The sequence below is a fragment of the Empidonax traillii genome, unplaced genomic scaffold (genome assembly GCF_003031625.1).
Source record: "Empidonax traillii isolate 1590-97213 ecotype Southwest subspecies unplaced genomic scaffold, ASM303162v1 scaffold138:size3245559, whole genome shotgun sequence".
Taxonomy (NCBI): Eukaryota; Metazoa; Chordata; class Aves; order Passeriformes; family Tyrannidae; genus Empidonax; species Empidonax traillii.
In genome coordinates, this window is record NW_020955331.1 from 1,327,506 (window position 1) to 1,342,725 (window position 15,220).

General features: G+C 45.0%; 1 protein-coding gene across 2 annotated transcripts in view; it reads left to right on the forward strand.

Annotated features, from left to right (window-relative positions):
- Positions 1-14,042, forward strand: part of TP63 (tumor protein p63) — a 101,895-nt gene extending 87,853 nt beyond the window's left edge. Inside the window, exons 11-14 of one of the 2 annotated variants that reach the window (XM_027884096.1) lie at positions 9,980-10,137; positions 11,075-11,219; positions 12,051-12,144; positions 13,378-14,042. In XM_027884096.1, the coding sequence (XP_027739897.1) occupies positions 9,980-10,137; positions 11,075-11,219; positions 12,051-12,144; positions 13,378-13,674 (694 nt within the window). In that variant the 3' untranslated portion in view covers positions 13,675-14,042. Of the gene's footprint in view, positions 1-3,298; positions 3,534-9,979; positions 10,138-11,074; positions 11,220-12,050; positions 12,145-13,377 lie in introns of those variants that run through there. The other variant, XM_027884097.1, reaches the window with a different exon arrangement.
- Positions 14,043-15,220: the final 1,178 nt, after the last annotated feature.

Genomic DNA, 15,220 nt, shown 5'->3' on the forward strand with positions numbered 1-15,220 from the left:
GCTGCCCGGGCTGTAGGTGGCTGCCAGCGGTAGTGCTTAGGATCTTGCGCGTTCCTGCTGGAGAGCTCTCACATCAGGAGGCTGTGGGTATAACTCATTCCCCTGCAGAGGTTAGCACGAGGCCAAGGCACCACATAAGTCCCACTTGAGCCCGTAGGGATTTATTTCGGGGCCTTGGCCTTGTCTCAGGACTTTTGCAATACCGCAGCTTTCAGCCAGATCTCTGCGTGTGTTCGCATTTTGTCCTGTGTGTTTTTAGTGTCGGCTGGAGTCTTGTGGAGGTGTGAAAAAAGCCTTGTGCCAAAATGGTTGGAGCGTCCAGGGCCTCTGGACTCCTTTTTTTGGGGCACTTAAAAATCTCATTATTATTATTACTTACTTTTATCAGTCATCTACACTGTTTGTATATACTATAGCTTGTATTTACTAGCTTCTGGGCATTGCGGCCTTTATGCGCTCTTCTGCTTGTCTTCAAAGCTCCACCTGAACCACAGCCATTTCAGCTGAGAAATAGTTTTGTAAGCAGAAATGGACAGCAGCAGATGACAGCTTTTGCTTGGTGCTGACAGTTGGCTTTGCCATAATTACTGTTTTCATTCTTCCTATATCAGGAGGATGGGTTCCTGGCAATGGAGGTTGGTATTTGTGTTACCTTTAAGACCAGCATGTAAAAGTCCAGCCATTTAATTTAATGAGATCTTTCAGCGTGTCTCCTGGCACTTGTCCCATTATAAACTCGTTTTTCTCAGTTGCTGAGTGTGCTCAGATACAAGGGAGAAAGATTAAGAGCTTTTAAGGATGTCAGGAGTGGGGAAAAAAATAACTTTCAATGTTTGTCCATAGCTGCTGCAGTTGTCTCTTCCAGTAGCCTGCCATCAAGCAGAGTCCTCTGTGCTGAATTGCATATTCAGGCAATAGTTTCTTAGGTGCACTTGGGTTTTGGTGCTTTTTCCTCAGTAATCTCGGGTTTGACTTAATATCTGAAGGAATTTGTTCAGAGCAAAGGGATTTTTAGGCTAGATGCATTTGCACCCCAAAAAAGAATCATAAAGTAGTTTCAGGTCTTGATGTGAAATTGGGGAGAGCAGACACTTTGTCGGGAATGGTTTGGATTATAGCAGCCTACATACAAGAAGGTTACTGGGAAATGTCTTGCCACTGCTTCCTTGTCAGGCTGGCCAAACTCAGCAGCGCAGAGACTCCTTGGTGAGTCTGTTCTGGCCTTTCATTTTGTAAGTTGGGGTGTACTTCCAAAATTCAGGCTCAGTTCACCTTAGTTCAACACATATGTGAAAAGTGGAAGCTAGGAAAGTGCATTATACAATTATTAGGTTTGAGTGTGTTGGAAGCTGTAGGTCCCAGCAGGGCTCTGGGGGATTGGAATGTTTGCAAGTTGCCTTGACTGCTCTACAGTCAAGCCTTGATGGAGAAACTGCTTGATTTTTTTTCAGTTTACTTTTCAGGGCAATGATTAACATAGAGAAGCTGTCTATGTGTGTGGGAAGAATTGTCCCTTTCATTCCTACATGGAAAACTTCATCTTTTTTGACAAGTAGGAAAAGCAAGGGTGAGGTTATGGTAACTACCTATAAAGGTAGTTTTAAAATTGTAAATCTGTCACTTTGGAAAACAACTGTATAATTGATCTCATATACATACAGACCAGGATTGCATTTGACAGGCCAGCAGATGCAGCTGTCTGACTGTTCTGGAATAAAAAGGACAAATCTGGTGACAATCAGAAATCTCATGTCCCACAAGATGACCAAAAAACTGTAGTGTTCTGTGTTGTGCCAGACTACAATATTTCTCTGTCTCATCTCCTCTCTCTGCTTGCTCCTTTGTGCATGGTTTTCTCTTATTTACTGTTATGCCAAATACCTTCATGATCATTGGCGGGAAGTTGTTGGGGTTTTTTCCTGTAATTTGTATTCTTCCTTTTTCACTGTCAAATCCTGGGGCCCATGTTTGAGCCGCAGCACACATTTAGAAGACATCCTTTTCATGGTCTGCCACCATTTGTGTAAAACATAGATTTGCCAGCTAATTGCTGCTGAGAGAAATATTAGAGGTGGTGAGTGCTTTGTTGGAGAGAGAATGTTTCTTTGATACCCTGATGTGAAATATGTTTACCATCAATATTCCCAGGGAGTTACCCTGAGGAGTTTCACTGGAAAACACTTTTTTGTATTCAGCAAAATTTCCTGTGCTGGATTTCACTCTGAGCACTGTTTTCAGAACATTCTGTATTTCTGTTTACTGCAACACAGAATCACCAAATGTCCTAAGTTGGAAGGGACCCATAAGGTCCATAAGAATCACTGAGTCCAACTCCCGTGACTGAAGGGTTTTCACACAGTCTTCCAATGGCTACTGAGAAGAGGACTTTCATGTCCGAGTGGGATCTTGTATCCCAGAAAACATTTCTTTCATATCAGCAGGGCTGCAACTGCCAGCCCGCTGGCTGCCTTTCGATCTAGTGAGCAGCACAGCTCATTATGCAATGAGAAGGAATTAACCTCGTAAGTGAGGTGTGACAGAGGTTAGTTATCCAGTGCTTGGAGTGCTCCACCTGAGCTGGGAGCTGCAAGGATCCCACTGCTTGGTGTCTCAGGGAGGAGGCTGGTGGGGAAGGTATTCTTCATACTTGCACCTAATTAATCTCATTTTTGGAGTGAAACCTAATAATGGATTTTTGCATGTTTTGGTTTGGTTTTGTAGTGCTGTGCTTGCATGTGAACTCCAGGCACTTGGATAGTGTTCTAACTAGAGAATTGCCAAGATGAAAGTAGCCAAGTAAAAGTGCTTTGTGGGCTCCAAAGATACAGTGCCCTCTGCATCAGCTTGTGGCCCCAGGGGAGTAGTTGAGCTGTAATCAGTATGGGCAATAGGCACCATCCTCTCTCCCTAGCACCAGCCTCTGGTTTTGAAGTGATTTGTAGTTAAATGTGGACTCAGTGGAAGCTGCTACTCCTTTTCCCCTTTGGTTGAATGCTTTTGTTCCTCTTTTGTCAGTGGGAACATTATCAGGGCATTATTTGTATCCATGAGATTAGGACATGGATTTGGATTTCCCTATCGAATAGTTGTTTTCCCTTCCTTGCCAAGCACTCACTTGTGCCTGGGGCTTTCCAGCTTCCTAAATCTCCCTGTCACATACCCTCACTGTAGGTGCTAAGACATCTGCTTTTCCCCTCCTTCATGATCATGAAGGTGGAAAGTGACTGTTTCTCTCTTGGTGGCTGGTGAAGGGTCTTGTACATTCATCTTTTTCTTTTCTCTGGTTCCTTCTTTACAGTCTCCTTTCGGCCTGCTTCAGGAATGAACTCACGGACTCAAGGAGAGACCCTCCCAAACAGACTGATGCCATCCTAAAACATTCCAGCCCCCCTAACCCATCAGTATATCCATAAACTGAGCTGGCAGGTCACTTTGCCCAGCTGGTGGGACTAGGAACAGTGGGGCAAATACACAGCCTGATAGCAGCAGAGTGAATAGTGAGAGTAATCTTCTGAAGGGACTCAAACTTTGCAAAAACAGCCCATAGCATTGGGAGGTCAGGAACCATGATGTTGTCTGTCTTGGTGTAACTTTTTTCCTGTTTTTGTAATGTGTCGATATTCTTTCTTCTTACTTCTGTATTTGTGAAACTCAGCAGGGTTTCTCTGAGCAGGTCTCAATTTTAAAATGCCTTTTGTCTTGTTTAATGTAAAAAATGTGTTCATGGACTGGGGGGACAGAAGTGGGGGATGTGTGTTGAAATGGTCTGTGATAGTCAGTGGCCTGTTTTAATGCTGGTCATGCACTAATGGTGCAAGCAGCTGATGTATTTGTACTGCTGGACAGGGAGAGTTAATAATTATATGAATTGGCACTGCTAAGAGATCATTTTTTTCCACTGATTTAGCATCATTAATTGTTTCCCCTTATTTTTAACCTTAAAAAATGTCTGATCTAAAATACATCAAAGTTGTAAGGAAGACTGGGTGACTTTGACTTTGCACCAGACCTGCTGGCATTGATCCAGCTTTACTGAACTTAGGAGGGTTGAGTCTATGGGCTCGATCCAAGTGGTGGGCTGAGCTGCACAAGTTGAATGTGATGTTGAAGCATAATGACATCCATATATGCTCAATGTCCTTGACTCTTTGCAGCTGAGGGTGTAAAGGGCAGTGTCCAAAACTGCTTGTTGCTCTACCTGTGAAAAGGGGTCAGAGTTTAGCCCCTTTCCTTACACACATTCAGCAGTTATTAGATGTCACCATAGTGTTTTCATCAACCCTACTATCTTTTATCCCTTCTCTCCAAATCGCATAGTTCAAAGAAAAGCAGTGCCAGCATATGTTGCAGTTGACTCAGCCAAGTGGCCTCAGGCCATGCCCACCTTGTCCATTAATCGTGCAGCCAGAGAATTTTGCTAATTTTGTCCAAGAAGTGCATCTGGGTTTAGCAGTTCCTGCACTGAGGACTGTTTCTCAGCAAGGACTTGTAAATTCTCACACTGCTTCTATCAAACTTTTATCTCTGAAAGCTGTTTGCATGGGGCTTGACAAGGAGGGTTTTGAGTCATTTGGAAAATTCTTCTCTAAGTATCAAGCCCAGACTATCACAATAGAGGAACAATGAACAGGTGAGTTATGTGCCATGGAATTAACCTGTCAATGCTGAGTATGGCACCAGGTGTGGATACTGGCAATGAGGGAGGCGCTAGGTGAGAGTGGGCATTTTGCCTGCTGTGGCTCTTCCGTCTGAGAGGTGCTCAAACATCTTACATGAAGAACAGCCCCTAATGTTGGTAAGGAAGTGTCCTTCAACCCACACTCTCAGGCAGTGACATTGCTTCTGAGGAACCCTCCGATGTTCACAGCAGCAAGAAACAGAAGTGTGAAGAAGTTCCTGAGGGTACACCAGGAACGGTGCTCCCTGCAGGCTGCTGTCTGAGCAGATCAGCGGTGGCTGGGGAGCAGAGCTCAGTTGCAAATGCCAGTGATGAACAGCTCCTGAGACTGTATTAATACTGATGGGGACCTGTGTGCCCTGCAGTGCAGTCTGTGCTGGTGGATTTATTTGGGGCAGGTGCATACCCAGCTCTAACAAACTTGTCAGGACAGCCTGAAGAGAAGGTGCCTCCCAAATGCAGAACGGGCCTCCTGGCCCACCCACTAACGAAATAAGGCCTGATACACTGGGAGAAGACTCTTATCTCTGAACATCATATCATCTGCTTCCAGGCAGCAGAGCTGTGATCTGAGCAGGTGATGACTTGTACTAACATCTCCTTTTGAGAGCCATATATCATCTCTGGATATCTCCTCGTTGTCTTAGCAAGACTTGTTCTACCATAGGAGTGTGGAGGAGGACTGATGGAAAAAAGCCCCTAAAATTGTGATTAATATGTAAAAAATAACTAATTAAACCCCAGTAGTGACTATTTCATATAATTGCAGCTCTACCATCGTTTCTCGTGTAAAGATAATCAAAATCAAATGCCTCTTTACTTTGCCTGTAAATTCCAGGAAATTCTTAAAGATCACGAAGCAGGTAACTATTGTTCTGTGCCTTTTTATTTGGGAGAAGGCCAGTGCAATTCCTTTCCCTTTGAGAGGTGGGATCTGAACTGTAAATGCAGCCCAGTTGTAAGATTATGCTTGGCACACTGTCGTCTGTCCTTCCAGTGAAGGCTTATTCCTGGATCTTGGTCATGTCTGCTTGTGGATGGCAATATGAAAAGACTGTGACAGGGAAACACTAATCTGTATCTAGAGCTCTGTTCCAGGGCCTGTCCACCAGTAAGTTTGAGGAGGCAGCCCACCAGAAGTTATAAGGCATCCACAGCCTGCCCTGGGAAATTCCATTTCATATTCCAGTTCATTATCTGCTCTGACCTCATCTCAGACTTCCTCTAAACAAGAATGTAAATTATTTGGATCCTGTTGTTCTCTGTAAAGGCTTTCCAGTTTGTTCTGCTTTAGCTATAAGAGGATGATGATTGTGAAACTGATCTTAATGGTGACTTCACTTGCTCTCCAGCTACAAGGTGCTTAGAAGGTGCTTTTTTTTTTTTTTTTTTTTTTTTTTTTTTTTTTTTTTTTTTTTTTTTTTTTTTTTTTTTTTTTTTTTTTTTTTTTTTTTTTTTTTTTTTTTTTTTTTTTTTTTTTTTTTTTTTTTTTTTTTTACGAAATACCTGGAGCTGAAAGCAATTTTAGTTGCTTTGTAGTCTGTCCTCTGCAGATAAAGTGAAAACTTTTTTCCAGCTGTCTTTTCCATCTCTGGGGCTTCAGGAAAGCCTTTTCCTTTCAAGGAATAACTAAGTGGACTAAACGGGCCTTATCAGTCAGTCAGGTCATATCAGTCTGTGTCAACTGGTTGATATATATCCACTCCCTGTATTACAGCTCCATTCCCTGGAGAGCAGATTGCATCCATTGCCTGCCTTGGGAAATTCCCATACTTGAAATCCAAGGGAAGTCACTGTCACCAACCCTGTCCCTTAGGTGCTGTCTGCCTGCTTCCAGTTAGTTACCAAGCCTACAAACCACTGGTGTGGTTAAAAAGATGCACTGTTCCTTGCTCTTTGGGATGTGGGGAGAAAGGGTCTCTCTCTGATTTTTAGTGTCCTGCTTCATGGGCTTTCAAAGCAGATGAGTGCAACTGAGCATTGTCTGTGTCACTTGTGTGCTATTACTAGACTACATCAGTGACACCCCAGTGTTTCCCAGTGGGAAACCTTGCTTTTAAAAACATTGCCAATAGGCACGTTGACCTTGTGTGAACTTGGGATGTGACCTTGCTGTGGCTACTGTAAAGGAAGACAGACACAGACCTGGACAAATTTGAATCTGCTTGCGTGTTTCTGCATTGTGACTGGCTCTGGGTCTTCAGGGGCAGCAAACTGTAGGCACAGGGGCTTGGGTGAAGTCTTAAACTCTAAGCCTGAGCTGTCCTATCCTTGTATTTAATGAACCTTTGATGTCATTTGCATTAAGGCTGCTTGCAGGGCAGTGTGCTCCTCTAATCAATGAGGACTCTGGAACTTGTCTACTCAATCAGGTAATTGGTCTACCCAAACAGTTTCCTACATCTGGTGAAGGACTGGTATCCAGTGAGCTGGGAAAGCATAGAGTTATACAAGGTAACCTGTGAACTGAACTTAGTTCACATATGGGAGAAGGAAGTTCCTTCCTGACCTTTTGAGATGATCAGTATATGCCTTGAAGCATGAGAGACAATTGCTCTCATATGAGCTTGCATAACTACAAATGTTATTTGCTAAATAATTACATAGCCTCTTGAAGAGAGAAAAATTTCAGTTGCAGAATGTGACTCAGTGCCTTTTGTATCAGACTGTTCCAAGAAGTATAATAGCCTCTTAATTGAAGTCCTTATACCTTGATATTAAAATGTATTTTGTTGGCATTGATATCAAAGAAATGTTAATGCATCTACTTCTAATCTTTCTTGAGACATAGTAAGTACAATTTTAATGAAAATCACTGTGCATGACATTCTTATATCTGTTTAAAAAAGAAAATGAGTAAAAAACCCATATATTTTAAATGAATCCTCAAACACCATGTAGTCCTTGTGCTTAATACCAAAAACATTTGTTTCTAAGGCTGTTGCTATATTGATGTGTGACATTAATTTTCAATAAAATTTTGCATCTTGGTTTATCTTGCAACTTTTCTTTGGCTAGATAGCTTTCTCTAGGCCTTTTAAACATCTGCTTATGTGATGGAATAGCTTAGTTGAAACAAGTACCGAGAAAAAATGCTTTTGTTCCCTGTATTTTATTCACTTGAGCTTGATTGATTTAAACTTGACTCTAATGAGTATGAATGAGATAAGAATGGAGTCCCTAAGCTATATGTTGAAGTATGCATTTGTTTCTAAAGTGTTTTCTAAAGGTTTTGGTTGGCTTGCTTTTCTTTTCTTTCTTTTATCCCCAAACTATTTTGTAGCCTTCTAACTAGCTTTGCTGAGATCACTGTCAGTGGTGGAGAGGGCAAATATGGGGTGACTACTGACCTCAAACAATGCAACCCAATCCCTTTGTGAAATTCTTTGTTGATTTGATTTGGAATTTCACTGTGTACATGATGACCTCCTCACTTCATGCAGATTTTGCCATAAGAGACTTTTCAGATATGTATTCATTTCAGCTGAAGCTCAGTTAAGATGGGTGCCTGAACCTATAAAGTAGAAATACTCTCTGGTCCTAAATCCAGAAGCCTTTTAGGCTAAGGGTGGTGTCAGCCTGACTTGAATTTCGTGGCTGGCCTCAACTTCATAACTGGGGAATTGAAACCTCAGATCTGAATCATTCCCTTCATTCTGAAAAGTTGGGTCTGAACTTCATGGCTCAGTTTCACTTCCCCTTGGGAGTTGCTGCCATTGTTAATATTAATTTGTGAAGCTTCTTGTGCTTTCCACTTCCTTGAGTCTATGAAGTTTGCTGGATCTTGTCCTGCATCTTCACTGCCAAAGGACAGTTCACACCCTTCTGTACCTCCTGTAATTGTGTAATTAGGTAACATTTCTTCAGGGCCTTAGATACTCTAGCCTGTCAGCATGGATGTTTTCTCCACCCAACACTGCAAGTCTTGAAAGTGCAGAAGCTGGAGACAATGTAATTGTATGGAACTTAACCTTGAGTGCTGAAGGTTTTAATAAATTATCTAGGAATAAGCCTTTTCTTTCCTTTTACACTTCGCTTATTTGAAGTAATAACTATTCTATTTGCATAGAAGAAAAGCCAGTTCCCAGGAATTGGTGTAACCAGTTATACCCAGATGAACAAGTTTCCCGATGGGAAATAAGATGGGAATGTGCCCTTCCCCATTCACCAGGGGGTCACTGTGATATGAGTGCTGGGCTCTGCGGTGAGCTAGGCAACCTCTGCTCTGCAGGGAGACCACGGCTTGTGAGGGTACTTGTGCTTGGGAAGTGGGAACATTTCCCAAACCTTTGCCCAGTCCTGCAAATGCCCCTGGTGAGAGAGAGAAAATCCTGCTCTCTCGTGGCATGGCGGTGCTCTGCCAATTATGCTGTTGGACCAGCTTTAATGATAATTTTCTGCATATCCCACATAAGACCCCTCTCCAAATGGGATGCCACAGCTGTAACTCGATCTGGGAACTGGGCTGCCATTCAGAAGCAATCTGGTCTTCACAGTCTGGATCACTTTCACAGCAGGATTGCAGCTGGGACCCTCGGGGCTGGGCAGTGGGGAGCTTGCCAGCAAGCCTCTCAGGCCCAATTCACGAGTATGCTGGATGGACTTGAGGGAGGCTAATGCTGTTGTTGAGTGGTAGTAAGAACCTGATACTCTTTGTAAGCAGCCTGCAGGGTTTGGATACCAACTTTTCCTTAACACCAGCAAAAGCTGCTTGTTGGCATCCCAGGCAGCTCTGACCATCTTAGAAGTGGTCCCTAAGGTATATGGAATCTGTCTTGAGCAAAGAGCTTCTGGCTGTTCAGTATACACCTGATAACAACCTGATTATATGAATACCTATGAATTTTGGAGAAACCAAGGTGATAAGTGCCACCTGAACTGAGAATTGTTTCTGCAGTCAGGTGCCGGGGTAGTTTGGATGGTTTGAGATGGCTTCCTCAGTTCTTATTCTTACGAAAAAAGTTTTTGAGCACAAGGTGAGCTTAACTTAAAAATGCACTTTGAATTTTGGTGTCTGGTTGCTGGCTTTATGTATATTCTTTTCAACTGAAAAACTTACATAGACATTCTGCCTTTAGTGCAAACTTCTTATTTAAGTAAAGACTTTCCCTTTTTGATATTTTTTTTTTTTAATAAGTGACAAGAATACCTGGGAAACTTCTTGTCCTATTGACTCACTCTCCAGTGATCTCTCCTATGGTGTCAGTGATTTCATTAGCAGTAGGTCGTGTAGCCTCTTGGATGCACATTCTTAACAACCCACTGTGGTGATTCCTGTCGTAACTTCTCCTTGGTTTGCAGGACCTCCATGCAGTCACAGTCATCCTACGGCTCTAACTCTCCACCACTCAGCAAAATGAACAGCATGAACAAGCTGCCCTCAGTCAGCCAGCTCATCAACCCCCAGCAGCGCAATGCCCTGACCCCAACCACCATCCCCGACAGCATGGGAACCAACAGTAAGAAACCCTTATTCCTTCTTTTCCTGTTCCCTGCGTGCTCCCTGCTAGTCTGGGCAAGGAGACTTGGCATCTCCAAGTGGCTAGTGTTAAGCTGGAGAGCCTGGAGTCATTTGCTCTGAACTTGCAGAGCCAAATAAATATTGCGCACTGATGTGCCATGGGGCAAGGCTTCAGCATCCTGCTCAGAGCCTCACAGGGGTGAACAGAGCTGCTGCTTCCTGCAGATTTAGCTGGCTGCACTGTCCTCTGGCTTTCAAGATTTGTTTCTTCTTCTTTTCCCAGCAGAGGAGATGCAAATGTTAGCAAGAGTTTTTTCCCTCAGTTCAATTAAGACACTTCTTAATTTCAAAGGAAATATCTGCATCTCACAGCTCTGTTCCTCCTGGCTGCTGAATAGTGCCCAGCAGGCCTGTAAATTCAGGATGGCAGACGTGGTTCTGGGGGCTGAGTTTTGTTGGGGGTTTTTTGGTTGTTTTTCATGTATTTATTTATTTATTTATTTCAAAAGCACTGGACTCTCGCCCACACCTGTTGCTGATCCCCTTCGGGTGCTCTTGCTGTCTGTGAAAACGAAGCTGTTTGGCTTCTGTATTGGGTTACTCTGCTGGCTCTGTCCTACTCCTCTCCCGTGGCAGGGCAAGCAAAGACGAGGTTTCTTGCTTAGGTTTCTATCAAGCCTGTCTTGATAGGAAGGTGACATGACAGAGGCCCTGCTGACAGCTGCTCCTGTGACAGGAGAGCTCCTGAAGGACTATCTGTCATCTGGTCCTTGTCCCTGCCTGAAGCTTCTCGTGAGCTCATCCTGTGCAGGGCATTACAGGGGACTTAAGGCTGCTTGGGCTGCGGATGCTGTCCTTCAGTGCCGTGCTGGGGGCAAAGCAGGGGTCTGGGGATGCCTGGGTAACAATGTGCTCCTCCTTCTTCTCTCCTCCAGTTCCCATGATGGGCACCCACATGGCCATGACCGGTGACATGAATGGCCTCAGCCCCACGCAGGCGCTGCCTCCTCCCCTCTCCATGCCTTCAACGTCCCACTGCACCCCCCCTCCTCCATATCCCTCAGACTGCAGCATCGTCAGGTGAGCGGGAGCAGGCTGCCCGGCGCATGTTTCCCACCCACAGCAAGCAGAGGCCTTGTGTCAGGAGTCTGAAGGGTCCTGCCAGGTTCCTTGTCCCATTCTACTGGAGCACTGGATCCCTCTGGGCCCTTGGCAGTCCCGAGGCTGGCACCCTCTGGGCACCGAGCCTCAAATCCCCAGCTCTGAGCAGCTGAGAGAAACAGGGATGTTAGGACTGCAAGAAAGCTGAGGGATGCAGCATCTGTTGGACTGGTGGAGCTTGAGGGTGCCAGGCAGTTTTGCAAACATTTCTTGATTTTCTCTTTTTCCCCTTTGGACACTTGACAAACTAATGGCTAGGGTCAGAATCCCCTCTGGCCTTCATAAGGTCAGACAAGTTGAAAGATGCTGCCCATAAAGGAGGAATCCCTTACACTTAGAGAGGAATGCGCTGATTAGAAGTGCATGGTGTGTCTGAGCCTCAGACCCCATGCCTTGCTGAAGCCCTCTGTGCATGCAGCAGGCTGCCATGGGCTGAGCCACCTGCTGGGTGACAGGACCTATGTGAGCCTTCCTGCCCCAAGACCCCGGCTGTGCAGCACTAGCTCTTGACTAAGGCAAGGTGCTGCCATGAGGGCTGTCTGGTAGGGGCTGAGCTGACAGACTCCCTCATTTGACGTGGCAGCAATGTGACTTGCTGGCCTGGGATGTCTTGGAGGAGGTCAAGCCAAGGGTGAAAGCTTTGTTTCCTGTTGCTGCAGATTGGCTGAGTGTTCGGTTTTTCTGTGGTTTGGGCTGTTGCAGCCAGGGTGATCCTATTTTCTCTCTCCTTCCTTCCTTCCTCCTCTGCAGCTTCTTAGCGAGGTTGGGCTGCTCATCCTGTGTGGATTATTTCACGACCCAGGGGCTGACCACCATCTATCAGATTGAGCATTACTCCATGGATGTAAGTAACTCCTCACCATTTCATTTGTTTGCACTCTTGGCCCTGCTTTTAGAAACAGGTCAGAAATCTAGACTCAGTATACTTTTAATTTTACATGATTAGTTTGATTCAAAGCTGTAGCACACAGAGAAGACGTGTTGTGAGGTGAAGACAGGCTGGACTCAGGGCCAGCATTGTAACTGCCTTGCCTGGCACAGAGAAAGAGTGTCTCCCCTTCCCCAGCACTCTGTTTTAGCCCCCGAAGTGGCCCCAGCCCACGCGCCTGTTAATTCTGCAAGGCTCGGTTTCAGTTTACACCTCGCTTGCCTGCAGACAAGTGGTCTACGTTTTTCCCTCCCTGCTTCTGTTTTCTGGCCTTACCTTAATCATCTTCCCTTGCCACTGGCATGTCAGCTCTGTTTGTTGTTTTTCTTTTTTTCTCTTGCATGGCTTGTACTGCAGGGTTGCTGCTTCCTCTCCTGAGCCATTGCTCTCCTCTGAGCTGGCTGTCCCATTTTTTTTTCCCCCCGAGACTTTGGAAGGCTGAGGTGCTTTTGCTCCCTAGTGTGGGCTGCCTTCCTTCTGCTGCTGCTCTAATTAGAAAAGCTGACCCAAATTAACCAAAGTTGGTTGCTAATTTTTTTAAAAGCTGGTACCGTGATCCCAGAGTTTAGGTAATGCAACCCTCAGGTTTTGTGCCAGAAATGATGGGGCCTCAAAGTTCAAGTTTTCAAAGATTATGTCTGTTGTTAAACTTACATTCAAGTAAATAAGAGTTCCTATAGAGTCAGACCCAGAACTTTGAATACTGGAGCTCAGACTTGGATTCTAAAATCCTTTCGCAGCCTTTGAAATAAACATGGAAGTTTTCAAAGCCGTTGACCTTCAGCAGCCCAGCATCCCCCACCACTGACAACCAGCAGATCTGAGGTTTCCTTGGAGGCCTTGCAGTCCAGTTAAGCATCTAGCTTTAGGTCACCATGTCTTATGCTTGAACGTGTGTTTTATGTAACTTAAAAATAGACCTTGTGCCTTAAAACCAGACCATTGCTGCTTCATGGCCCCACATGCCCGTTCAGAAGTGAACCACCACTCTCATGGTTTGTCTTCTGCAGTGCGTTGTGGCCACATGGATTTAATCAGTTTTAGTGCTTTGTAGGCATTTGCAGGGTGGCCCATTGGCTGCTTTTATTCCTGGAGCCCATCTTGCCCAGGGAGTGATTGCCCCGCTAAGCCCTGCACCTTGCCTTGCAGGATCTGGTGAGCCTCAAGATCCCGGAGCAGTTCCGCCATGCCATCTGGAAGGGCATCCTGGATCATCGGCAGCTCCATGATTTCTCCTCCCCTCCCCACCTCCTGCGCACCCCCAGCGGCGCCTCCACGGTCAGCGTGGGCTCCAGTGAGACGCGGGGGGAGCGCGTCATCGACGCCGTGCGCTTCACGCTCCGGCAGACCATCTCCTTCCCGCCCCGCGACGAGTGGAACGACTTCAACTTCGACATGGATGCCCGGCGCAACAAACAGCAACGCATCAAGGAGGAAGGGGAGTGAGACCCCCAGACTCCCCCTCCACCCCGCCTAGGCCACATACTGCTCAGCCCTTCATTTGTCTTCCTTCTGCTTGGTACTGCACCCCTGGACGAAGGGCGGAGGGAACCTTCTTGCTCAGTCGTGCCAGGTTATGCCCTTGATGCTGTCTAGGTCATACTCCTGGACTGTGACCTCCACCCCAGCTCTTGCAAGGGGAAGAGCTGAGCAAAGGGGGAAGGCGGGTGGTATTTCCTTGAAAACTGTTGATACCTTCTTGAGAAGGCATTCTTGTTTTGTGTTTTCCTTTGGGGAGAGGGCTTCTTTTCTTGACTTTTGAATCCTCGCACACGTTGTGGGTGTCCTGACATGCAAACTTGTTTCTGTCATCCAGTGATGATGGAAAGCAGGAAGGCTAAAATAAAATTTTGAAATCAGGAAAGCTAAAAGCAGGAAGGCTAAAATAAAATTTTTTAAAAGCAAAAAAAACAGGAAAAAAAAAAAAACAACCAAAAAAAAACCACCAAAAAAAACAACCCCCAAAAAATCAAAACCAAACCCACATCAACAGCAAATGCAAAAAACCTAGAGCAACCAAACCCTGAACTGACCATCCAAAAAGTAAATGGGAATCGATCTACTGAACGTTGCACTTAAACAGCCTCTTCCCATGGAGCTGAGTGCTCTGTTCATGTGTAATATTCTCCAGCGGAGACAGCACATGCACTTTGCTGGGCAGGCCAGCACTTATGGCACCTGCATCCTACTTTTCCCTTTTCCCTCTTCCCTCACCTTCTCTGAGAAAAAACAAATGTGCTGTCTTTTCTTGTTTTGGATTTACATTCATATGTATGTCCTGGTTTGCTTCTTTCAGGCTATAAGTGTAAATAAAACCACTGCCACTGAATTCTGCCCCCACCCAGCCTTTAACCATTATGTACTACTACTGACATTTAAGATAGAGAATTAGGCTTTGCCAAACATGCAGCCTGGCTACTTTAGCATAGGGATTTGTCCACCTAACCTCCAGTTGAATGGAGGACCGAGAGCTGCGCACTGATCTGTAGGGCTTCAGCTATCCTAAACTCAGACCATCTTTTATTTACACCAGGCTAGATTGGTTTCCTCCAAAGTAAAGTAGAACTGTCTTTAGAAATATCTGTGATAGGCTGGAGCCTATTGTGTTTTGTTGCTGTTGACTATAGGCTAAGTGACAATCAGCTAAAAGTAGAGATTAAAAAAAGGAAGAACTGCCAACTACCTTAAATCAAGGACCAGATAATATGAGTGTTGTTACTGCAAAAAGTAATGTTTACATGAGAACTTGATTTTTCTCTGGTTTTTTCTTTGTGTTCTGCAACAGATGCGCTCTGAGGCATTTCCTCTGACTGCCAGTGGTCCTGTGGACAAGTAACTGAACAGTGTGTTTTCACATTTTTATGGGCCAAGGTGGTGAGACTCCAATGAATACAAAATATACCTAAGCTGAGGAGCAAGGCTCAGCACAGCTTCTTTCAAGTTGCCTTGCTCTTTTTAACAGGAAGCCTGACCTTTTTTGTCTGCGGTAAGA